The sequence below is a fragment of the Vipera berus genome, assembly GCF_964194415.1.
Source record: "Vipera berus genome assembly, chromosome: 1".
NCBI lineage: Eukaryota > Metazoa > Chordata > Lepidosauria > Squamata > Viperidae > Vipera > Vipera berus.
In genome coordinates, this window is record NC_138202.1 from 334125532 (window position 1) to 334149196 (window position 23665).

Here is a 23665-nt window from a genome sequence, read left to right on the forward strand (position 1 = left end):
CACCACCATCATTGTTATTATTGATTATTATTATTGTTGTTGTTGTTATTGTTGTTGACAGTTGTACTGTCCCAGGGTCATGTGATCACCATTTGTAAACTTCCCAGCCAGTTACCCAACAAGCAAAGTCTATGTGGGAAAATAGATTTGCTTAATGACCACATGAGTCACTTAACAACTGCAATGATTTCTTTAACAAATGTGGCAAAAGGGTTGTAAAATGAGGCACAACTCACATAACAATTGCCATACTTAGCAACAGAAATTTTGGGCTCAGTTATAGTTATAAGTCAAGAACTACCTCTTAAATAGCAGGTTCTTTGGCACAGGAATGAAGACAAGGTAACTGAGTACAGGGAAACTCATAGTTTATTTCGTGCAGAATCTGTACTGGCAAATGGCTGCAACTAGCCGCAATATATAGTGTAGCCCCCTAGGCGGCAGCCAATAGGTTTGAAGCAACCGTTGCTGCCTAGGGATAGCCAATTATAGCACTGGACACTTGTAGTCTGGGTTGCTGGAGAGCCGTTAGCTGCTCCAGCAACCCACGTGGTATTACTAATGAACCCAGTACATAACACCCCTCCTTTCTTAGATCAGACAATATTAATACAAGTTAGTCTCGATGCAATTATAAAGACTCATTAACAAAACACACTAATATAAAAGTAATAGAAAAACAACCCATATAGGTTACAGCGTTATTAAACAATGTCTGAATGAATAGGCTTCATGGATAGCACACTTAGACAGTTACAACATAGCACTAGTATAGTGGCAAACAGCAATACAACAATATTATAGCTCTTTATTTTACAACGTAATCACCGAGATATGAAGGAGGCTTGTGTGCCCTAGTGGAACGTCTCGGAGTTCCAATCACTTTGTGGTCTACCAGCTTACCCAGTGGGCTGGGTAGACTTGTGTCCCTTTGTGCTCCTGAGTCAAGGGGATTAGATGATTTCTGGCTGGCCTCTCCAGGTTGGCCCACCCCAGAGTCAGACTGATCAGCAGAGTAGGCGCAGCGGTTGCTGAAGTTCGGATGGCTTGCTCCATCGGGGATCCATGTTGCATTCCAGGACTCCCCACTTCTCCCTCTGGTTCCACCTCAGTTATGAAGGCAAAGGGGACCCTGCGAGGCTTAATCCTGATTGGAACTACGTTGGGATCTAGCTTAAATGAGATAGGCGGGCCTGTGTATGTTCCTAGGGCTGAATAAAAAACATCTGCATAGTCCTCACATACTGACGCGAGGTTTGCAGTTTGTGTCCGGTTTATGCCAGTAATCTGAATACCTAAGGCATCAAACCAATCGAGTCCAATGAGACTCGTTCTCTGGCCCCCTACTACAATGACAAAAAATCTCTTAAATTTTACCGTCAAAGTGGCTTCTCCCTTAACTTTAACTTGAGCATTTTGAGAGTCAGTTAGGATTATATCTGAGGGCCTTAGTTTGGGCCAAATATTACTGCACCTACACATGAAGTTAAAAGTGTCTTGAGAAATAATTGAGACTGCAGAGCCAGAGTCCAATTCCATCTTACATGGAACTCCTTGTAGCTCTACCAAGAGCCTGAGTTTAGGTTTGAGGGGGTGTCGAGCCCCAGTGTGGCACACGCTTCTACGGCTTCTGAAAAACCCCACACTAACTGGACCCTGGGCCCCAGTACCTCTACTAGTCGGTTCTTCCGACTGGTGTTTGGGTGGCCGATCTCTCTGGCGGGCTCTGCAAACCACTACGATGTGGCTTGTCCTTCTGCAAGCTCTGCACGTGGCTGATCGAAATCTGCAATCGGCGCGAAAATGGTTGCCACTGCACCCTTACATCTAGGTAAAAGAACTGCTTTGTAAATGTTCTCTCGCTGCTGGCTGTTGCCGTGTTGTGCGTTGGGTTGCTTTTGGAGTCTGTTGATTTCGGGCTCTTCTTCCTCCTCAGAAGATTCATTGGTGCATTTGGCGTCCTCAAGGTGGACCGTTTCTTCAAACTTTGTCGTTTTGGCGGGCTGTACTGTTCGAACTGTGCCCCCGGTGGCTTCGTCGGCCATCACTTCGTCTTGTGCTTCAGAAAACGTTAAGTTTGGTCTGGCAAAGAGTCTCTGCTGAAGCGTTCGGTCCCATAGGCCGCAGACGAGCCGGTCTCGTAGTCACTCTTCTAAATTTGAAAATTTGCAAAGGCGTGCGGCCTGCCTCAGGCCCGCTATGAATTCAGAAGCTGATTCACCGGGTTGCTGCACACTCTGGTCAAACCTGAACCGCCAAGCCATTTCAGACATCTTGGGCTGGAAGTGTCCAGTTAGCTTCTTTTTGAAGTCTGCAAAGGAGACCGCTTCAATCGGTGTCGGCGCGAAAAGGTTCTCGGCCAAGTCAAAGGTTTCTGGGCCGCACACGCAGAGTAGCGTTGTGGCCTTCAGTCCTTCTTCTGCGATCTGATTTGCCCTGAGGTAGTTCTCTACCTGGGACAAATATGATGGCCATTCCTCCAGGTGCTTCACGTCGAATTCTCAAAGTTTCCCGACCTTCGGCATACTTCCTTTGCTGGTTCCTGCGTTTCCTTCTGAATCCTGCTTCCAGGCTCAGGGAATGAGTCCACTGAGCACGAGGTCACTAGCATAGCTTGCTAGCTGACCTTGAGAGGGGGGGGGGGAAATGCCTTTTCCCTCCGGCGTGCGCTGCCTTCCCCTCGTAGACTTCAACTCTTTTCAGTGAAGCAGGATCCCATCCTCATCACCAGTGTTAAATAGCGGATTCTTTGGCGCAGGAATGAATATGAGGTAACTGAGTACAGGGAAACTCATAGTTTATTTCATGCAGAATCTGTACTGGCAAATGGCTGCAACTAGCCGCAATATATAGTCTAGCCCTCTAGGCGGCAGCCAATAGGTTTGAAGCAACCATTGCCACCTAGGGATAGCCAATTATAGCGCTGGACACTTGTAGTCTGGGTTGCTGGAGAGCCGTTAGCTGCTCCAGCAACCCAAGTGGTATTACTAATGAGCCCAGTACATAACACTACCTTCATTTACTTGTCACCTGTGGAAACGTGCTTTCTCCCCTCACCTCATGGTATCTGTAGCTTTTCTTTCACTGGAGGCAGATTGCTGATTGTCAGTGACTGAGAAAAAGACTTTGCAGTGCTCGGCATGGTAACTTTAAATATCAGTTTCCTCTCACCATAAAGTAAAGAAAGAGTCAATATGTTGAGTCTCCTGCTCATGAGCCCCAGCGGCTTTGCTCTTGAAGGGAGTCTTGATGTTTACCTGCTGAGTATTCTCACATGATAGTGTTTTAGGACTACAATGAAGTGCAAGTGATTACAATTTTAGGAATATATTTTATTGCTGTGGTTTCTAGAGTTAGGTGATTGGCAACATCTAACCCAGTGGAAATCCCAGACAGACTAATAGCACAGAATATTACGTAAACGAAAATGCTTTTTGCATGGTAGAATTTTTGTGACGTATTCATCATAAAAAAAACAATTCTACTTTGTATAATGTCGCCCTTCGTGATTTGTTGCCTCAGCTTATTTTGTAAAGCCACTTCTGCAGGAGTGGCACAGAAGTACCGCTGGTCTTGATGCTGATCACTATCAGATAGAGTTTCTGAGCATTGGCATTCAATTCCAGCCATTCAAATGTATAGAACTACTTCTTAGCTTGTAATCCTTCGCTGAAAATATGAATCTTCCATAGAACGAATTGCTTTTCATTACTGAACTGATTGAGAGCCAGTTTGGTGTAGTGATTAAGGCAACAGGCAAGGAACTGGGAGACCATGAGTTCTAATCCTGCCTTGGGGACAAGACAGGGTGGGTGTCTTTGGGCGAGTCTCAGCCACAGGAAGGAAAAAACTGCAGGAATTACTCTCTAGGCAGTATCTGAGAACTGGAAACAATTGAATGGAAGAAAAAACAACACTGAACTGAATGACACAAATATTCTACAGGCATCACATGAGAAAGATACTGATCTTTCAAAGCCCTCCCTTTTGGTTCCTTACAGATACTCCCCCACTCCTTTTGGCTTCCTTTTGGAAGAAACCAATTTAGTTAACTGTTTTATACTCTGCAGAATCCAGTAATTTAATTGAATTAGTTTTTCTGCTTGCATCCTGTATTTTCTAAAAGCTTTATAAAATTACCTATGTACAACAGAATATAAAAACAAAAGGAAAGAAATACAATACTTTTATCCAGTGCAGCATAAAAAGCTATTAAACACATGCCAAACCACCACAACAAAATGAATACAACATATAATACAATCACAAAGGTGTTTTTTTGAGGCTGTGGGCTTAGCATGTTCAAGATAAGGGTTAATATCTTGGAACTGGCACCAAGAAGGCTCTAGTTCAAGTTCATTGTATTCAAGTTCATAGTTAACTAAATTGGATAGTTTGGGGCCAGTTAAATATTGCTTAGCCCTACCTATCTTACAGGTTGTTTGCTATGAGGAATCTCTGGAAGAAGAAGGTTATTTATACTGCTTTGAATTCTGGAGGGAAAGTGGGATATAAATCTAATGGAATTTTTTTTTAAAAAAAATGTACTGTAAAATTAGACTTGTACAAAAAACTTTTGTAGCATAGCTCGTAAACTAAGCATTCAAATTCAAATAATTTCCCCCAGAAAACATAAGACGTATTCATTCATATATATACTCTGTGTGTGTGTGTGTGTGTGTGTGTGTGTATCCACACACTGTATACTGTATATACTTTTACCATATCTTAATTCTGAAGATTGTTTTCTTTGTCTTTTCTGGAAGAGAATTATCCCCCAGGTTTTTGATTGTGTACCGGTAGTTCAACAGCCAGAAGTGAAATGTGCAACTTAAAAAAAAACAGCTAAATATTTGTTTCATATCATGTAAGCGCCCATGACGTTCTGTGGCAGATGTTACACTAAGTTCTACACTATATACATACAGTATAGTCAGGTGCAACTAGGTTCCCTCCCCTTTTTTGTTTGACTTTGGAATGTGTGCCTGGTGAAGCCTCAGAAGATACTGTGTAGTGTAGCCATTTAATGGTGCGGAGCTTGTAAGGCAAATGCTAATGTACTGTTGGCAATTGATGGGACGGGTCTGAAAGAGTGCCAAGAGAGTTTGAATGGGTGATGTTTTCTGTTGCTACTGCTGTTGCCATTCAAATGCTCCTGGGAGATCTCAGAGGGGATGCAGTGGGGATAATTTGGTGCTTCAGTTTTTAATGAGCAATTGAGCTATATTCAGGAAATTGAGGATGAAGCTCTTTGCTTAAATAGCCAATCTTGTTAGCCTGAGATTTCCTCACCCACCTTTTACTGTATACTCCACTAAATTAAAGAGGGGTCAACTTGTTTTTTTTCTTAATACTGAGTTCTCAACATTTAAGAAATATATTTGTCCTTTTTGCTTGTATAACAGTTTCAAAATATTTACTTCAAAATTGTGTTCTTGGCTCTCTTTGGTTGTGACTATTTCTGCTGGTCCTCCATTTTGCACGTTGGATCCTGGATGTATTCCATGTTGGGAATCAAGTTGAATATACCGTATAGGGTGTTTTTGCTTTTGCATCCAATGCTCAAGATACAAATTTGGAATCTTTGGAATCAAGCTAGAAATAGCACATGTTCATTTCTGATTCAGCTTATGTTTAAATGTGTTGGATTGAGGTAAATGAAATTGATGAGAAGTTAGGAATGGATTTTCTTTTCATAGAATTTTGCTTTGCAACTGAACCACAGTTTCTCTTTACCACTGGTTTTTGGATAATTTGTTGTTGTTAGTTGCGAAGTCGTGTCCGACCCATCGCGACCCTATGGACAATGTTCCTCCAGGCCTTCCTGTCCTCTACCATCTTCTGGAGTCCATTTAAGCTCACGCCTACTGCTTCAGTGACTCCATCCAGCCACCTCATTCTCTGTCGTCCCCTTCTTCTATTGCCCTCAATCTTTCCCAGCATTAGGCTCTTCTCCAGTGAGTCTTTCCTTCTCATTAGGTGGCCAAAGTATTTGAGTTTTAGCTTCAGGATCTGGCCTTCTAAAGAGCAGTCAGGGTTGATCTCCTCTAGGACTGACCGGTTTGATCGCCTTGCAGTCCAAGGGACTCGCAGGAGTCTTCTCCAGCACCAGAGTTCAAAGGCTTCAATTCTTTGGCGCTCAGCCTTTCTTATGGTCCAGCTTTCACTGCCTTTCACTGCCATACATTGCAACTGGGAAGACCATAGCCTTGACTATACGCACTTTTGTTGACAGGGTGATGTCTCTGCTTTTTAGTGTGCTGTCTAGATTTGCCATGGCTTTCCTCCCAAGGAGCAAGCGTCTTTTAATTTCTTGGCTACAGTCCCCATCTGCAGTGATCTTGGAGCCCAGAAAAATAAAATCTGTCACTACCTCCATTTCTTCCCCATCTATTTGCCAGGAATTGAGAGGGCCAGATGCCATGATCTTGGTTTTCTTAATGTTTAGTTTCAACCCAACTTTTGCACTCTCCTTCTTCACTCGCAACAAGAGGCTCTTTAGTTTCTCTTCACTTTCTGCCATTAGAGTGGTATCATCTGCATATCTTAGGTTGTTGATGTTTCTTCCGGCAATCTTAATTCCAACTTTTGATTCATCTAGCCCTGCCTTTCTCATGATGTGCTCTGCATATAAGTTAAATAGGCAAGGCGACAGTATACAGCCTTGCCGGACTCCTTTCCCAATTTTGAACCAATCAGTGGTTCCGTGTCCAGTTCTCACTGTTGCTTCTTGGCCCGCATATAGGTTTCTCAAGAGACAAATAAGATGGTCTGGTATCCCCATCTCTTTAAGGACTTGCCACAGTTTGTTATGATCCACACAATCAAAGGCTTTAGCATAGTCAATGAAGCAGAAGTAGATGTTTTTCTGGAACTCTCTAGCTTTCTCCATGATCCAGCGTATGTTAGCAATTTGATCTCTAGTTCCTCTGCCTCTTCGAAATCCTGCCTGTACTTCTGGTAGTTCTCGATCCACATATTGCTGGAGTCTAGCTTGTAGAATTTTAAGCATAACTTTACTAGCATGTGAAATGAGTGCAATGGTGCGATAGTTTGAACATTCTTTGGCACTGCCTTTCTTTGGAATTGGAATGTAAACTGATCTTTTCCAATCCTGTGGCCACTTTTGAGTTTTCCAAATTTGCTGGCAAATTGAGTGTAACACTTTTACTGCATCGTCTTTTAAGATTTTGAATAGCTCAGCTGGAATACTGTCACCTCCACTAGCTTTGTTGTTGCTCAGCTTTTCTAAGGCCCACTTCACTTCACATTCTAGGATGTCTGGCTCGAGGTCAGTGACCACCTCATTGTGATTGTCAGGGACGTTAAGCTCATTCTTGTATAGTTCTTCTGTGTAATTTTGCCATCTCTTCTTAATCTCTTCTGCCTCTGTTAGGTCCCTGCCATTTTGGTCCTTTATCATGCCCATTTTTGCATGAAACGTTCCTTTCATCTCTCCAATTTTCTTGAAAAGATCTCTGGTCCTCCCTATTCTATTGTTTTCTTCTATTTCTTTGCATTGTTCATTTAAGAAGGCATTCTTATCTCTTCTAGCTATTCTTTGGAATTCTGCATTTAATTGGGCATATCTTTCTTTTTCTCCCTTGCCTTTCGCTTCCCTCCTTTCCTCAGCTATTTGCAAAGCTTCCTCAGACAGCCATTTTGCTTTCTTGCATTTCTTTTTCTTTGGGATGGTTTTGGTTGCTACCTGTTGTACAATGTTGCGAACCTCTGTCCATAGTTCTTCAGGCACTCTGTCTATCAGATCTAATTCCTTAAATCTATTTGTCACCTCTACTGTATATTGAACAGGGATATGATTTAATTCATACCTGACTGGCCTAGTGCTTTTCCCTACTTTCTTTAATTTAAGCCTAAACTTTGCAACAAGAAGCTCATGGTCTGAGCCACAGTCAGCTCCTGGTCTTGTTTTTACTGACTGTATAGAGCTTCTCCATCTTTGGCTGCAGAGCATATAGTCAATCTGATTTCTGTGTTGACCGTCTGGTGATGTCCATGTGTAAAGCCGTCTCTTGGGTTGTTGGAAAAGAGTGTTTGCTATGACCATCGTATTCTCTTGACAAAATTCTATCAGCCTGTGCCCTGCTTCATTTTGTACTCCAAGGCCAAACTTGCCTGTTATTCCAGTTATCTTTTGGCTTCCTACTTTAGCATTCCAATCCCCCATGACGATAAGGACATCATTTTTGGGTGTTAGTTCTATAAGGTGCTGTAGGGCTTCATAGAACCGGTCAATTTCATCCTCTTCAGCACTGGTGGTTGGGGCATAGACTTGGACTACTGTGATATTGAATGGTTTGCCTTGGATTCGAACTGAGATCATTCTGTCATTTTGAGGATTGTATCCCAGTATTGCTTTTCCTATTTTTTTATTGACTATGAAGGCCACTCCATTTCTTCTGAGGGATTCTTGCCCGCAGTAGTATACCTGATGGTCATCTGAATTAAATTCACCCATTCCTGTCCATTTTAGTTCGCTGATACCTAAGATGTCGATGTTTAGTCTTGTCATCTCTTGTTTGACCACGTCCAGCTTTCCTTGATTCATGGATCTTACATTCCAGGTTCCTATGGAGAAAAAATCTTTACAGCATCGGACTTTCCTTTCACCACCAGACACATCCACAGCTGAGCGTCCTTTCGGCTTTGGCCCAGTCGCTTCATTCTTTCTGGCGCTACTAGTACTAGCCCTCTGCTCTTCCCCAGTAGCATATTGGACGCCTTCCGACCTGAGGGGCTCATCTTCCAGCGTCATATCGTTTTGCCTTTTGGTACTGTCCATAGGGTTTTCATGGCAAAGATACTGGAGTGGTTTGCCATTTTCTTCTCCAGTGGATCACGTTTTGTCAGAACTCTCTGCTATGACCTTTCCGTCTTGGGTGGCCCTGCACGGCATAGCTCATAGCTTCATTGAATTACGCAAGCCCCTTCGCCACGACAAGGCAGTAATCCATGAAGGGGTTTGGATAATAGAGGTTGGTTTTAATATGCTTCTATGCAAAGAGTGAAAAATTTAAATTTGTGAATTTTGAAGTATCAATTGAAGTTAATAGAGCTTAAAGGATTGACCATGATGGCTATCTCACAGTATCAGTAACTACTGATATCAGTTACAGTATATTTGGTATGACCTAAATTCTTAGTTGAAAATACTAGTTTCACTTCTTTCCCAATATTTGTCTGCAGTGATACAACTACAGTATTGGGTGTTCCTTTTACAATTTTTCTGGCAAAGTTCATCATCTGCTACACATTTTTAAAACTGAACTGTATCTGCAAAACAAATAGTCTAGTGCAGGGGTGTCAAACTCAATTTCATTGAGGGCCACATCAGCATTGCGGTTGCCCTCAGGGGGCCGGGTGGGTATGGCCAGGATGGGCGTGGCCTACTGGGTGGGCGTGGCTAGAGTGCGTATGGCCTACTGGGTGGGCGTGGCCAACTCTACATCGTTGGCATCAAGGGTGCCTATGGGAGCCTGGGCAGGAGTGGCACAGATCTGAGGGTCTCTGGCAGAAGGAGGGTCTCTGGGCCAGGGCCAAGGCAGTGGGGGCCGTTCCCTCACTGTTTCCAGGATGGCTTCGCGGGCCACATGAAACCACTTCACGGGCCAGATCCGGCCCCCGGGCCTTGTGTTTGACATGTCTGGTCTAGTGCATTCTCTGCATTTAGTAATGCCTAAATAGTCCTGATGAAGTTTTCCCATTATTTCCTGTCACATCTGAGCTGGAGTAGCAACTCTATCATCACACAGATTTTGTATAATACAAAGAAAAGATTTCATGTGGTAGGCATGTTGTGTGTATACGATGATCAAGCATTTTCTATACAGTTCAATACTGTCTGTAGGGCTGGGTCAGAAGCCATAATGCAAAACTCATGGCACTCTTTTAACTGCCTTTTGTGGCACCTCAATTTGAGTGCTGCTTTTCCTTCATGATTCCTAATTAACAGCTTTCAGAAGCTGCTCTCATGATTTCAGAATGTGGTAACCCATGCCAGATCAGTTGCTGATAAAACAAGAATTACTACAAAAGTTCTTTATTGTGACAATTGGCCCAGAAGACTACAGTGATAGATGCTGCTGACAGGTTCTTCCTGGCAGTACATAAGTTATCAGAGTCTGGAGTGGGCACTACTGAATCGTTCATATCTGGGAGCACATTTCTGCAGGAAAGACATGAGTTTTGAGCTTTCATTCTTTCTCACCATGAGATGAGGAAAAAAAATCCCCATAGTAGCTGAAATCTCTTCTACATGCTTCTGGGGTAATCTGCTACAGCATTAATTTCTCTTTTAACAATTCTTCCATCTTTTGAATATGTCTATTTATTTTCCCACTTTAGGAACGGTTGATGCTTTCAATTTTGCCCAGACATGTAGCGGATGAAATGCTGAAGGATATGAAGAAAGATGCAAGCCAAAAAGAAATGCAACAGTTCAATACCATGTATATGTACCGCCATGAAAATGTCAGGTAACGAATGTGGCTCTTTTAAGGAGGGAGTTCTGTAGATGGCTTCTGGTACTGACAAGGCCATCTCCTGGATCAGTACACAATAACTAAAGAGAAAATATAATCTAACGCCAAGCCATTATTTGAAGTAAATCTTTATGGGCACAATGAGCGTCTCCCCAGGAAAAAGTAATTCTGTAATTCAACTACGTAATTCACAAAGCACAATTCAAGCAAAATAACTTTCCAAATTCATCACAGCATAACATGCAGCTCAGAAGCAGATGGACTAATATAATTATTGTGTTTAGTGTTGAAATAAAACAACAGAGCAAAAGTAGGGAATTGTTTTCTTCATGTCACTCTATGTAAACTGGTTTGCGTTTCTCCAGCACCTGGACCTGTATCATTGAAATCCTAACAGCCAAACATGGGGTTTGCAGTGGTGATAGGAGTTTAAGTATGGGAATGGAATGATGCGACACTGGGAAGCCTCCTGTTCCCAACTCTCCCCTTACACATTTCCTAAAAGCTGAACAAAAATAGTTAGGTCATTTCACTGGGTTATTAAGATAGCAGCCTTCTGTGGCCCTCCACACAGTTGGGAGTCAGTTGCAGCCCCTAATATCTTAAACACTCTACACTTCTGAAATAGAAGAAGCTAGTAAACATCAATGCAGAGTAGAATTAAAGCAGAAAATCAAGGACTGATGACACTGAGACTGAATTTCAGATGAGAGAGACTAATAAATCAAATGCTACAACAGCCACCATGAATTGTTTTTGCTACAGCTAATCTAACTGATGACCTCTCACCTGTTTTGGCTCTCATGTCTTTCATTCTACAGCATCCTTTTTGCTGACATCGTAGGTTTTACGCAGCTGTCATCCTCATGCAGTGCCCAAGAATTGGTGAAACTTTTGAACGAACTCTTTGCTCGATTTGATAAACTAGCAGCTGTGAGTTTCTTAATCAATCTTGATTATTTGCTTGACATATAATTCTGGAAATCCTTTACATCTTTGGAGCAAGTTGGGGGTTGGACTAGATGACCTCCAAGGTCCCTTCCAACATTATTATTATTATTATTATTATTATTATTATTATTATTATTATTATTATTATTATTATTATTATTATTATTATTATTATTATTATTATTATTAGTTATATGTAATTCGACCCAAACTACTCTTCTTATTTGTAATTATGACTGTGTGCAATTTGAAGCATATTAAAAATGGAGAAGAAGCAGAGAAATACAGTTCTGATATACATGCAGCAATAAAAAGGGAGAAGATTTACCGGAGATGAGGTTAAGCTTTCCTGTCCTTCTGCTTTTCTTCCTCCATTTTTAAAGTGCCATTCTATGTTTTTTAAAAAATTCTGGCTGAAATTAGATATTTAAAAATAAGGAATACCAGCAAGAACCACATTCAAATATAAAACATTTTTTGAGATTATACTCAAAGTTCTGGATAAATAAACATATCTTACTGCAGTATATTCAACTTCCAAACAAGATTCTGTGCACAGCTGATGTCATACCTAAATGTATTCAAATATCAGAATAAGATAGATTTAGTACTTTTTAATTATAAGGTTTCTGTAGCATTGCTTGAGATATTTGATTTGACTACATACATTTGTTTTTTCAGCTATCTTCCATATAGGACTATGGAAGCTGTAGTGAAATTGCATCTGGAGGGCAATGTTTGCAAAAGGATGATAAAAAATCTCATTAATAGAACTAAAGACAATATAGGGGAATGAAGCTGCTATAAACGTGATTATGCCAGCTATTTAAAGTACAGGTGGTTCTTGACTTAGGATCACAATAGAACCCAGAATTTATGTTGCTGAGAAATGTGTTAAGTGAATTTTGCCCCATTTTACGACTTTTCATGCCGCATTTGTTAACTGAATCACTGCAGTTATTAAGTTAGTAACACAGTTGTTAAGTGAATCTGACTTCTCCATTGACTTTGCTTGTCAGAAGGTTGCAAAAGATGATACCATGACTCTGGGACACTGCAACCATCATAAATATGATCCAGTTGTCAAGCATCCAATGTAAACCACGTGACCATGGGGATGCTGCAATGGTCATAAGTGTGAAAAATGGTCATAAGTCACATTTTTCAGTGCCATTGTAACTTCAAACAGTCATTAAATGAACTGTTGTATTGGACTACCTGTACATGTGTTTATGGAGGTTACTATAATGAGCACTGGACTAAGAATTATTTCAGAAATTACTTTAGATCTATTGCACATTACTTTAATTTTTTATTCGAGTCATGATAACTATTTTGTATTAGCAGCCAGATTTGTTTTGGAGATGTTTGCTTGTCAAATTAATTAAATAATTTTGCAAGGTATTATTGCTATCACCTATAATTAATTATTTTATTATCTTGAGAAACTTCTTAGATTAAATATGCTAAAGAGTAAACAAACTGAAAACTACTTTAGCATATATTATAGTGTTATTTAATTAAATAGTGATAATTAATTAATTATGAGATTTCATTTCAGAAAATGTAAGAAACAAAGCCTCCAAATTCTTTTATCACAAATGTGGAGCCATCTTATCCAATTTGGATTTTGCCAAAATTATTCTCCTATTTACTAGAAGTGAATGTTTCAGCAATATGTAAATTATTGTAGGTTAACTTGTAAAAGAATTACAAAGGGTGATTCTGAGTGAAGATTTTATTATCAAATCAATCTATCTTCATGAAATGTTATAGAGATTTCAGATGACAGCATGTTACATATGTAATTCCCCCTGTATCTTCCCACTGTTGTTTTTTGTACAATGTTAAAAAATGTTTAGGAAGTAAATATAGTATATTAAGATTTTGGGGACTGTTTTGAGAACTATGAAGGTGGAAGCACATTCCGGAAGATGTTTGAGTATTTACTTTTGCCAGAAAGTAAAAGCTGCTTAACTTCTGTTGGCAACTTCTTAAATCAGATATTTTCTTGGGATCATGCTGCCACAAGAGGGCATAATGATGTGATCCAGGAAAAACACACAAATGCTGTAAGGAATTGTCAGAAAGAATTATCTGAGCACTCAGTTTTTTAATCTTGCTATATGATTTAATTTTAAATTCCCTGACCATTCATGTTATATGCTATGAATATATTCTAATGTATCTGAAAATTTCTTGTGCTATCATACTCAGAACCTGAGATAGTGCTTGAGCCATGAAGAATAGAATGGATTTTTATTTGTAATAACTTCAAAAGTACAGCATACTTCTGGAGGCAGATTAAAGTATTGTTTGCCTTTTTCTTCTTCTTTTGCATTAAGGTTCTGAAAAGGAATCACATGTAATTGGAGTCATATATTATCAGCTAGGGTTGTTAGTGTGGTACACCATAATTGGAAAGGATTGTGGGTTAGAGGATGAACGAGGCAGGGAAGCCATGGCAGCCTTTTCCATGATTCAACAATAGGTTTAAAAGTAAAATGCAGGTTTCTGACACCTGAAAATCCTAAACATTTACTTTGTTGTTGTTGTTTTTTACATGGCATTCTTACAGAGACACCATCAACTGCGGATCAAGATTCTGGGTGACTGCTACTACTGTATCTGTGGATTGCCAGACTATCGTGAGGACCATGCTGTTTGCTCAATCATGATGGGTCTTGCTATGGTGGAAGCTATTTCGTAAGCATTCACACTTCACAAATTTACATGCTGTTTTTGGTTTGGGTTGTTGTCTTTTCTTATTATTCATGTTTTTCTCTTTTCCCACATGAAAACCTCGTGGTTTATCAAGTTGCCCAGGAATATTTTTTGTGAACTATATTGTTTTATAAGAATGTTATTGAATTACAGATATGAGGGCCATATTTGCCCTAGGTAACTTATTAAAGTCATAGAGTTGCAGGAATGAGATGGGTGACAAATAAATTTAAGAAATACATAAATAGGCCTTACTGCAAGATTCTCCATTTGCTTACAGAACTTTTTCCCTTCTCTCTGTTGTCCTACCATAATTAAAGACAGTAATATTTATTATATCATTATTTCCTGACTACATGTATATATCCTTCTATATATTTCACCCAAAAGTTAACTATGTAGAAATCTTCCCCTCAGTGTGGCTGCTTCTAAACTATAAATTTTCATCTTAGCTTATCTTCTCCAGCTGGAGATTCAGGAAAAAAATGTCTCCTGGTCTTTTTCCCACTCATTAAGATAACTAAACAATATTTTTCCAGCTAATTTTGTCTCTTCTGTAAAACAAAATTCCATTCTTAGAAAAGTCTTAGGAATGGAAAATGTTGGCCTTGAAAATACGTGTTTATGGAAAATTACAGGAATAGCAACACTGAAATTAGTTTTGCAACTCCATTATAGAAACAAGTTATAGAAATAAAAGAGAAGAGGAAAGCAGAGCTGGATTATTAGGCAATCTTTGGAATCTGGCACAAGTTCAGATTTCATAAGAATAAACAAAACTATGTTCTCTCAGCGCTCTAAACCAGGATGGTTGACAGTGATAGAGCTTATCACTTTTTGTTGCCCCTAGTTTTTCCAGCTCTACCTAAATGGCCAAGGCTTCACAGGGGACCCTTGCGCTGTAATGAAATAGCTCTATTACTGAGTTATAGCTTTGTTCCCCTGGTGCTATCTAAAAAGTCATATCTTGCATCTAGAATTAATTTTTACTAGTTTGCCTATTCCTCTATTCAAATCCTCTTCAAAACCTAAATTTGTTCATGATGGCTGAGATTTAGGGGCCCTGTGGTCTACCCACATCTGGAGATTACAGTATTGGGGAAGTTTGTGCTCCCTTAATGGAACCTAAACAATTATAACAACCTCATATTACTTGTTTATTTTCTTTTCCTTCCTGCCACCCTTAGCAGCAATGAAGCTCTATACACAATAAAAGCAGCCATAGCAAAGCTTTCCAAGTACAGGAAATAACCATTCTTTTGAGATAAATATTGCTTATTATTAATTTATTCCTCTAAAGCTATGTAAGAGAGAAGACCAAAACAGATGTCGACATGCGTGTGGGGGTGCACAGTGGTGCTGTCCTTGGTGGAGTCCTAGGGCAGAAACGTTGGCAGTATGATGTATGGTCCACAGATGTAACTGTAGCTAACAAGATGGAAGCAGGTGGCATCCCTGGGTAAGTGCCTTCCTAGGGACTATTTCCCCCCCCCCAGGACTATTGTTATAAATGTATTACAAAGAATCATACAGTTCTAACTTGTGTTTAGAAGGCAAGTTAATACTGCAAACTTTAAAAATTCAAAACCAGATCTTCTGTTGAAAACACTATCCTGATTTAAGGCAATATTTATTTTTAACTAGCAGCTAGACTCACTGTTCTGCAGTAAAAACAAGGTACCTGTTCTTAGGATATGCTTTAGGATCACTTAGAAATGTATAAACACATATTATGCATTGCATTACATTGCATTTATATGCTATCTATTCTTGGAGTTTCAAACAACCTGGTAAAAACAACCCTCTGAAAAATAGTAAATGAACCCCTTATAAAAGCAAAATTGACAAAAACCAATAAAAATAAGCAGAAAATGTACAAGGTCATGTTTCCACCAAATTCCAGCCTTTGCTCACAACATGGCTTCATCTTATCCTCGGAGGAACTCCCTTCTGAAAACTAGGAGAGAAGGAGCAGATGGGACCTCTGTGGGGTAGAGAATGCCAAGGTGGAGGCAATGATTCAAAATGCCTGCTTCCAGAGTCCTTTCTGATTACAGTCTTGAATATATAATACCTTGAAGGAGTTGATCCTATTCAATCTAACTGGATTTAGGAGATTGCCTATGCCCTTTCGGCAAAGGTTCTTTTTTGTTTTTTTGCTTTAATATTACAGAGATTACATGCATTCATTTATGCTGTTTAAAATGGGGAGAAAGTGAGTTATAAACTAAACTTAATTATACTCATACTGCATGCACGTTCCCTACTAACAATAAATATTCTACAGTTCAGTTTAGTCACATATGCGCCGATAAGCCACAAGCACAACCAAAGCCCAGCTCTAAAATAACAACATAAACAAAATATAAAACAAACATAAAAATCAAAACCAGATAAAACTTACAAAAATAAAATTAAGAAACAAGTTAATAGAGTTCATGAACTTAACTAGAATATTTCCTGGAACAACTCACTTTTTAACATCTTTCTGAAAGCCATTAAGGAAGGGGTTGGTCTGATCTTGGTTAGGAAACTATTCCAAAGCGCCAGTACAACAAGTGAAAAGCAACACCACCTACCTTTGGTTTCCTTCACATTCCAGTAGTGCAGATAGTGAGGAGTTTCTAGTTTGTGAAACTGTGGGTTAGGACGCTGAGCTTGTCGATCAGAAGGTCAGCAGTTTGGTGGGTCGAATCCCGAGTGCCACATAACAGAGTGAGCGCCTGTTACTCGTCCCAGCTTCTGCCAACCTAGCAGTTCGAAAGCACGTAAAAATGCAAGTAGAAAAATAGGGACCACTCCGGTGGGAAGGTAACAGCGTTCCGTGCGCCTTTGGCGTCTAGTCATGCCGGCCACATGACCACAGAGATGTCCTCGGACAAGCGCTGGCTCTTCGGCTTTGAAACGGAGATGAGCACCGGCCCCTAGAGTCGGAAACGACTAGCACACATGTGCGGGGTAACCTTTACCTTTACCTTAATATTTATGTCCACTTGGGCAAAATCCAGTTGTCGCTTATTTTGAAAATGGTATCCTAAAACATGGGAAAGATAGTACTTGATAATATATTATTGTGGGTTTTGGGGAAAGGAATGATGGACTGAAGTTGCCTCTGCGAAAGCTGAACTGATAACTGTAGCAAAGACTAAGGAACTGGTGAGTAGACAGGTTCCTTGGAACTTCTCCGGATAAAGTGATGATGGAAGATTGCCCATATTTGCTCTGGATGGCTGCTCCCTGCCAGGAGACCACAGGTCAGCAGTCTCCCACCAGCGTGAATGTCAGGAATAGCCATCTTGCTTGCAACCATTGTCAAGCACCTTTTAAAGAATCCTAAGTTTGCTAATTTTACTTTCTAATCACTTTCAGAAATTGCTTATTTACTTATTAACTACTGTTAAGCTTAGAGACCTTCAGAATGTCAAGTTTGAAAATACTGGGTGAATTTTTCTTCAATCCTTAATGAAAAAAATAAAAGCTTAAGAATTTAAAGAATTTAAGTAAATTTAAGCTAAGATTTCGATCTTACAAAGTTATAAATGGATTAAAGGTGCAGATAAATTTGGAATATAGAAAGTTTTATTATAATATCTTTGGAATGAATTATAAAGAACAAACAGCTTCTTGTGGGAAATAGATCTGATTTGGTTATTGCAAGATGTAACAAAGATAGGTAATTTTATTATTAAAAATTGGATACTAAAGAGGCCAAGACTCTGGGCTGAGAGGAAAAAAAATACAAGCTCACATTCTGTGTTAGTTAACTGGACCTACAAAATAATGTAAAATCTTGTAACCATTGAAAATGTTAAAGGAGAATTTTGAAGAATGGAGCCAGAAATTAGTGGTTATAGTATCAACAATGTCAGTCATGATGTTTGACTCTTTGTTCGAAAAGATGTTACTGAAGAAATGATAGAAGTGGAACAAATTTATCTGACAAAATAGAGATGGTACTGAAAAATAACTTGGAAAAGAATGTCTCACTAAATATACAAAAAACCCCACCCTGTTAATGCTTTAAAAATCAAAACAGAAATATAAATGAAAACCAAGAAAGTCACCTGGATAATTTTTTTCTTATGAGATTTATAAAAGAGATTTATTAAAAACCTGAAAAACTCTGTGTGATGGGAAAATGTAATGAAATGTGTGGATGATTCACACATTACATGAGGGGAAGACATACTGCCTAGGAAACAGTCAGAGAAGAGAGGCAGGAACTTCATGGTCAGAAAAAATAGACTTATGAAACCCACCTTAATGGATGAAGCAGTTAAAAGTGACAGTGGAAAGTTTGTACTTTCATAAATGGAGGATTCTGTTAATGTAGCTTTACAGTAAAGTAGAATTAGTTCATCTTGTCATGTTTTCCTGTCTGGTTTACCTAGAAGGACTGATAGATAAAGAAGAAGTGAAGAGAAATCAAATCCTATGAAAATATTTGAGTCAACTAAATATTTATTTTATTTATTTATTTATTTTATTACATTTATATACCGCCCTTTCCCTGAGGACTCAGGGCGGTTTACAGGGAATTAAAAACCACAATACAAAAGTTAAAACCAGTTTAAAAAAGATTAAACTTAACCCTGTGCAAATAAAACCCAGTTAAAATAAATTAATCCTCAGCCTGGGCCAGAGAGCTCAAAGAGCCAGGTCTTCAGGCCCCGGCGGAATGAACGGAGGTCATATTATTGAGACTATTAGAAGTAAAAGGAAAGAATATATAGTTGTATACTTGATCAAGGTTAAAAACAAGATATGTTGTTACTACTGGCAGCCTTTTAGGGACTTCCTGCTGACACCAAAATTGAAAATATTGTGTTTTATGGACTTCTCTATAGATATGTGATAGGATAATGGATGAATAGATAATTGTTTGTAACTCTGGAGGTGATGAAATTTGTTACTTGTGATGAAATTTGGAAGCAATTTCTTTACGTATTTCTTTTCTCTTTATTATATTCTTACTTTTCCCCTTTTTCCTTGCACTTTTACTTTTTCTTTAAGTTTACTAGTATAGGTAAAATAAATAAAATAAATAAAAATTTATCAGGGATGTTATACTGAAAAATACTTTCTGTTTATTTCAGGACAGTGATATATTCTATTTGTGTAAATTCTGAAAGTCCTTAAAGTTCTGGTCTTTTTCTTTAACAGCTCTCACATTTTCTCCTTTATTAAGGCTGACTGCATTTTCTGTGATCCTTTTAGGCGTGTGCACATTTCTCAGAGCACCATGAACTGTTTAAAAGGTGAATTTGAGGTGGAACCAGGAGATGGTGGGTCACGGTGTGAATACCTAAAGGAAAAGGGGATCACCACCTACCTCATACTAGTGCCGAAGAAGCCACTCAAGAATGGGATCAATGGGGTGGTGAGTATTCCTTTCACTAGGTCCTTTGAAAAGAATGGAATTATATATCAGCTTTGTTAGGATCAGAGAAAGGGGAAGAACATGTTCTCATCTATCTTTTTCCTTTCAGCTTCTTTATTGTGATACTAGGTCAGATTGATGCTTGATTTTATTTCAGATTGATTACCTTGATACTACTGCTGTTATTAGCTATTCTAAGCATTTGTATGTTTTTCTTTCTAAAACAAAAATTATTTTGACTGGGACTTCTCTGCATTTAGAGAAGGAAATTGTGACAAGAGGTGTAATGCCTTTTGGACACTTAACCTAGTCCTATACCCATTGTTCTCTTTCTTTTTCTGTTTCATGTTACAGAAGTTATCTGTCTCATCCTCTCATGGGAACTCGCCTCAATTGATCAACACCAAAGAATGCAATGGGAGCATTAATACAACCTGCACAACTCCAGATGAGGCAGAAGAATCGGATACTAGGGTAAAGGGGCAGAATGGATAGAGAAAGATAAATACATGCTTCATTGAAACGTGTTCCAAGAGAAACTGCTTACGTGTAAAATATAAAAACCATGTACATTTGCATATATGCATAGATTGGAGTTTTTTGTGGGTAGAAAAAGAATCGTTGCTAAAGTCCTTCTAGAGTAATGTACATTTTAAAATGCTTTTGAAAAATAAAATGTTTAAAATGGAATCAATAACCAGTTGACCTTAACCAGGTAATAAAACTAACAGGAAGCGTAAGAGCAGTAAATCCAGCATTAGGCAATTAAAAAAAAACTTTTTACATGGGTGCAGGTTGTGAGGGAGGGAGGAGAAACAAAATACTTTGAATATCAGGTTAGTTTTGTAGCAAAGTTCCAAATATGAGAGAGTTCTGTGTAAAGAAGCCCTCTAATAAGTACTTGCCTATCTTTATGCCTCTGATGAGGATTGGTATAAAGTTCAGTCAGGCTTGTTGATTTGTGCCTTCTGTTACACTTCTGCTAGGGCAGGGGTCTGCAACCTTGGGAACTTTAAGACTTGTGGACTTCAACTCCCAGAATTCTGGGAGTTGAAGTCCACAAGTCTTAAAGTTCCCAATGTTGGAGACTCCTGCGTTAGGGAATAGTAAAAAACTATTTGCATGCAGAGAATGTGCTTTACAGGTGAGTTATATCAACAGCGGTTTGCCTTTAATACCATGGAATTAGTTCCCTGTGTTCTTAAAATAAGTGTAATCCAGTGTACAACTGCTACACACTCCAGTCTATACTTGCTAAGTGATCAAGCAAGTATATACTAAGCACTAAGTTTGCTTAGTGTATACTTGAAGCCTTAATATAAGTTGCATACTATTTCCCTGCTATTTCAGATATTATACAGTTGATACTTTAACTTACCGTATATACTTGAGTATAAGCCGAATTTTTCAGCCCACTTTTTGGGCTGAAAAATTCCACTTCGGCTTATACTCCAGTCAACAAAAAAACTTACCGAGGACTTGTGCGCGGCCGAGGCTTTGGTGCTTCCGGGATCGCCCGCACCTCTCCCAAGCCACCGCCGTCCGAGACCTGCCGAAGTTTGGGGAGGTTTGGGGAGGTGCGCGCGCACCTCCCCAAACTCCGCGCCTTGCCTGCCTGCTTCTTTCCGCAGCGGAAAGAAGCAGGCAGGCAGGGCGCGGAGGAACGGAGACTTGCCGACGTTTGGGGAGGTTTGGGCGCCTCCCCAAACCTCGGCAGGTCTCCGTTCCTCCGCGCAGACCTGCCGACCTTTGGGGAGGTTTGGGCGCCTCCCCAAACCTCCCCAAACCTCGGCAGGTCTCCGTTCCTCCTGCCGACCTTTGGGGAGGTTTGGGCGCCTCCCCAAACCTCCCCAAACCTCGGCAGGTCTCCGTTCCTCCTGCCGACCTTTGGGGAGGTTTGGGCGCCTCCCCAAACCTCCCCAAACCTCGGCAGGTCTCCGTTCCTCCTGCCGACCTTTGGGGAGGTTTGGGCGCCTCCCCAAACCTCGGCAGGTCTCCGTTCCTCCGCGCAGACCTGCCGACGTTTGGGGAGGTTTGGGCGCCTCCCCAAACCTCCCCAAACCTCGGCAGGTCTCCGTTCCTGTTTGGGGAGGTTTGGGCGCCTCCCCAAACCTCCCCAAACCTCGGCAGGTCTCCGTTCTTCCTGCCGACCTTTGGGGAGGTTTGGGCGCCTCCCCAAACCTCCCCAAACCTCGGCAGGTCTCCGTTCCTGTTTGGGGAGGTTTGGGCGCCTCCCCAAACCTCCCCAAACCTCGGCAGGTCTCCGTTCCTCCGCGCAGACCTGCCGACGTTTGGGGAGGTTTGGGCGCCTCCCCAAACCTCCCCAAACCTCGGCAGGTCTCCGTTCCTGTTTGGGGAGGTTTGGGCGCCTCCCCAAACCTCGGCAGGTCTCCGTTCCTCCGCGCAGACCTGCCGACCTTTGGGGAGGTTTGGGCGCCTCCCCAAACGTCCCCAAACCTCGGCAGGTCTCCGTTCCTGTTTGGGGAGGTTTGGGCGCCTCACCAAACCTCCCCAAACCTCGGCAGGTCTCCGTTCCTCCGCACAGACCTGCCGACGTTTGGGGAGGTTTGGGCGCCTCCCCAAACCTCCCCAAACCTCGGCAGGTCTCCGTTCCTGTTTGGGGAGGTTTGGGCGCCTCCCCAAACCTCCCCAAACCTCGGCAGGTCTCCGTTCCTCCGCGCAGACCTGCCGACCTTTGGGGAGGTTTGGGCGCCTCCCCAAACGTCCCCAAACCTCGGCAGGTCTCCGTTCCTGTTTGGGGAGGTTTGGGCGCCTCCCCAAACCTCCCCAAACCTCGGCAGGTCTCCGTTCCTCCGCGCAGACCTGCCGACCTTTGGGGAGGTTTGGGCGCCTCCCCAAACGTCCCCAAACCTCGGCAGGTCTCCGTTCCTCCTGCCGACCTTTGGGGAGGTTTGGGCGCCTCCCCAAACCTCCCCAAACCTCGGCAGGTCTCCGTTCTTCCTGCCGACCTTTGGGGAGGTTTGGGCGCCTCCCCAAACCTCCCCAAACGTCGGCAGGTCTGCGCGGAGGAACGGAGACCTGCCGAGGTTTGGGGAGGTTTGGGGAGGCGCCCAAACCTCCCCAAACAGGAACGGAGACCTGCCGAGGTTTGGGGAGGTTTGGGGAGGCGCCCAAACCTCCCCAAAGGTCGGCAGGTCTGCGCGGAGGAACGGAGACCTGCCGAGGTTTGGGGAGGCGCCCAAACCTCCCCAAAGGTCGGCAGGAAGAACGGAGACCTGCCGAGGTTTGGGGAGGTTTGGGGAGGCGCCCAAACCTCCCCAAAGGTCGGCAGGAGGAACGGAGACCTGCCGAGGTTTGGGGAGGTTTGGGGAGGCGCCCAAACCTCCCCAAAGGTCGGCAGGAGGAACGGAGACCTGCCGAGGTTTGGGGACGTTTGGGGAGGCGCCCAAACCTCCCCAAAGGTCGGCAGGAGGAACGGAGACCTGCCGAGGTTTGGGGAGGTTTGGGGAGGCGCCCAAACCTCCCCAAAGGTCGGCAGGTCTGCGCGGAGGAACGGAGACCTGCAGAGGTTTGGGGAGGTTTGGGGAGGCGCCCAAACCTCCCCAAAGGTCGGCAGGAGGAACGGAGACCTGCCGAGGTTTGGGGAGGTTTGGGGAGGCGCCCAAACCTCCCCAAAGGTCGGCAGGAGGAACGGAGACCTGCCGAGGTTTGGGGAGGTTTGGGGAGGCGCCCAAACCTCCCCAAAGGTCGGCAGGAGGAACGGAGACCTGCCGAGGTTTGGGGAGGCGCCCAAACCTCCCCAAAGGTCGGCAGGAGGAACGGAGACCTGCCGAGGTTTGGGGAGGCGCCCAAACCTCCCCAAAGGTCGGCAGGAGGAACGGAGACCTGCCGAGGTTTGGGGAGGTTTGGGGAGGCGCCCAAACCTCCCCAAAGGTCGGCAGGAGGAACGGAGACCTGCCGAGGTTTGGGGAGGTTTGGGGAGGCACCCAAACCTCCCCAAAGGTCGGCAGGAGGAACGGAGACCTGCCGAGGTTTGGGGAGGTTTGGGGAGGCGCCCAAACCTCCCCAAAGGTCGGCAGGAGGAACGGAGACCTGCCGAGGTTTGGGGAGGCGCCCAAACCTCCCCAAAGGTCGGCAGGTCTGCGCG

The 23665-nt window shown here is 42.1% G+C and overlaps 1 protein-coding gene across 4 annotated transcripts in view; it reads left to right on the top strand.

Annotated features, from left to right (window-relative positions):
• ADCY3 (adenylate cyclase 3) overlaps positions 1 to 23665 on the top strand; it is a 97710-nt gene that overhangs the window by 44047 nt on the left and 29998 nt on the right. For all 4 annotated transcript variants that reach the window (XM_081326994.1, XM_081326993.1, XM_081326992.1 and 1 more), the window contains 6 exons: positions 10366 to 10496; positions 11324 to 11435; positions 14032 to 14159; positions 15478 to 15636; positions 19395 to 19557; positions 19912 to 20031. In XM_081326994.1, the coding sequence (XP_081183120.1) occupies positions 10366 to 10496; positions 11324 to 11435; positions 14032 to 14159; positions 15478 to 15636; positions 19395 to 19557; positions 19912 to 20031 (813 nt within the window). The remainder of the gene's footprint in view (positions 1 to 10365; positions 10497 to 11323; positions 11436 to 14031; positions 14160 to 15477; positions 15637 to 19394; positions 19558 to 19911; positions 20032 to 23665) is intronic.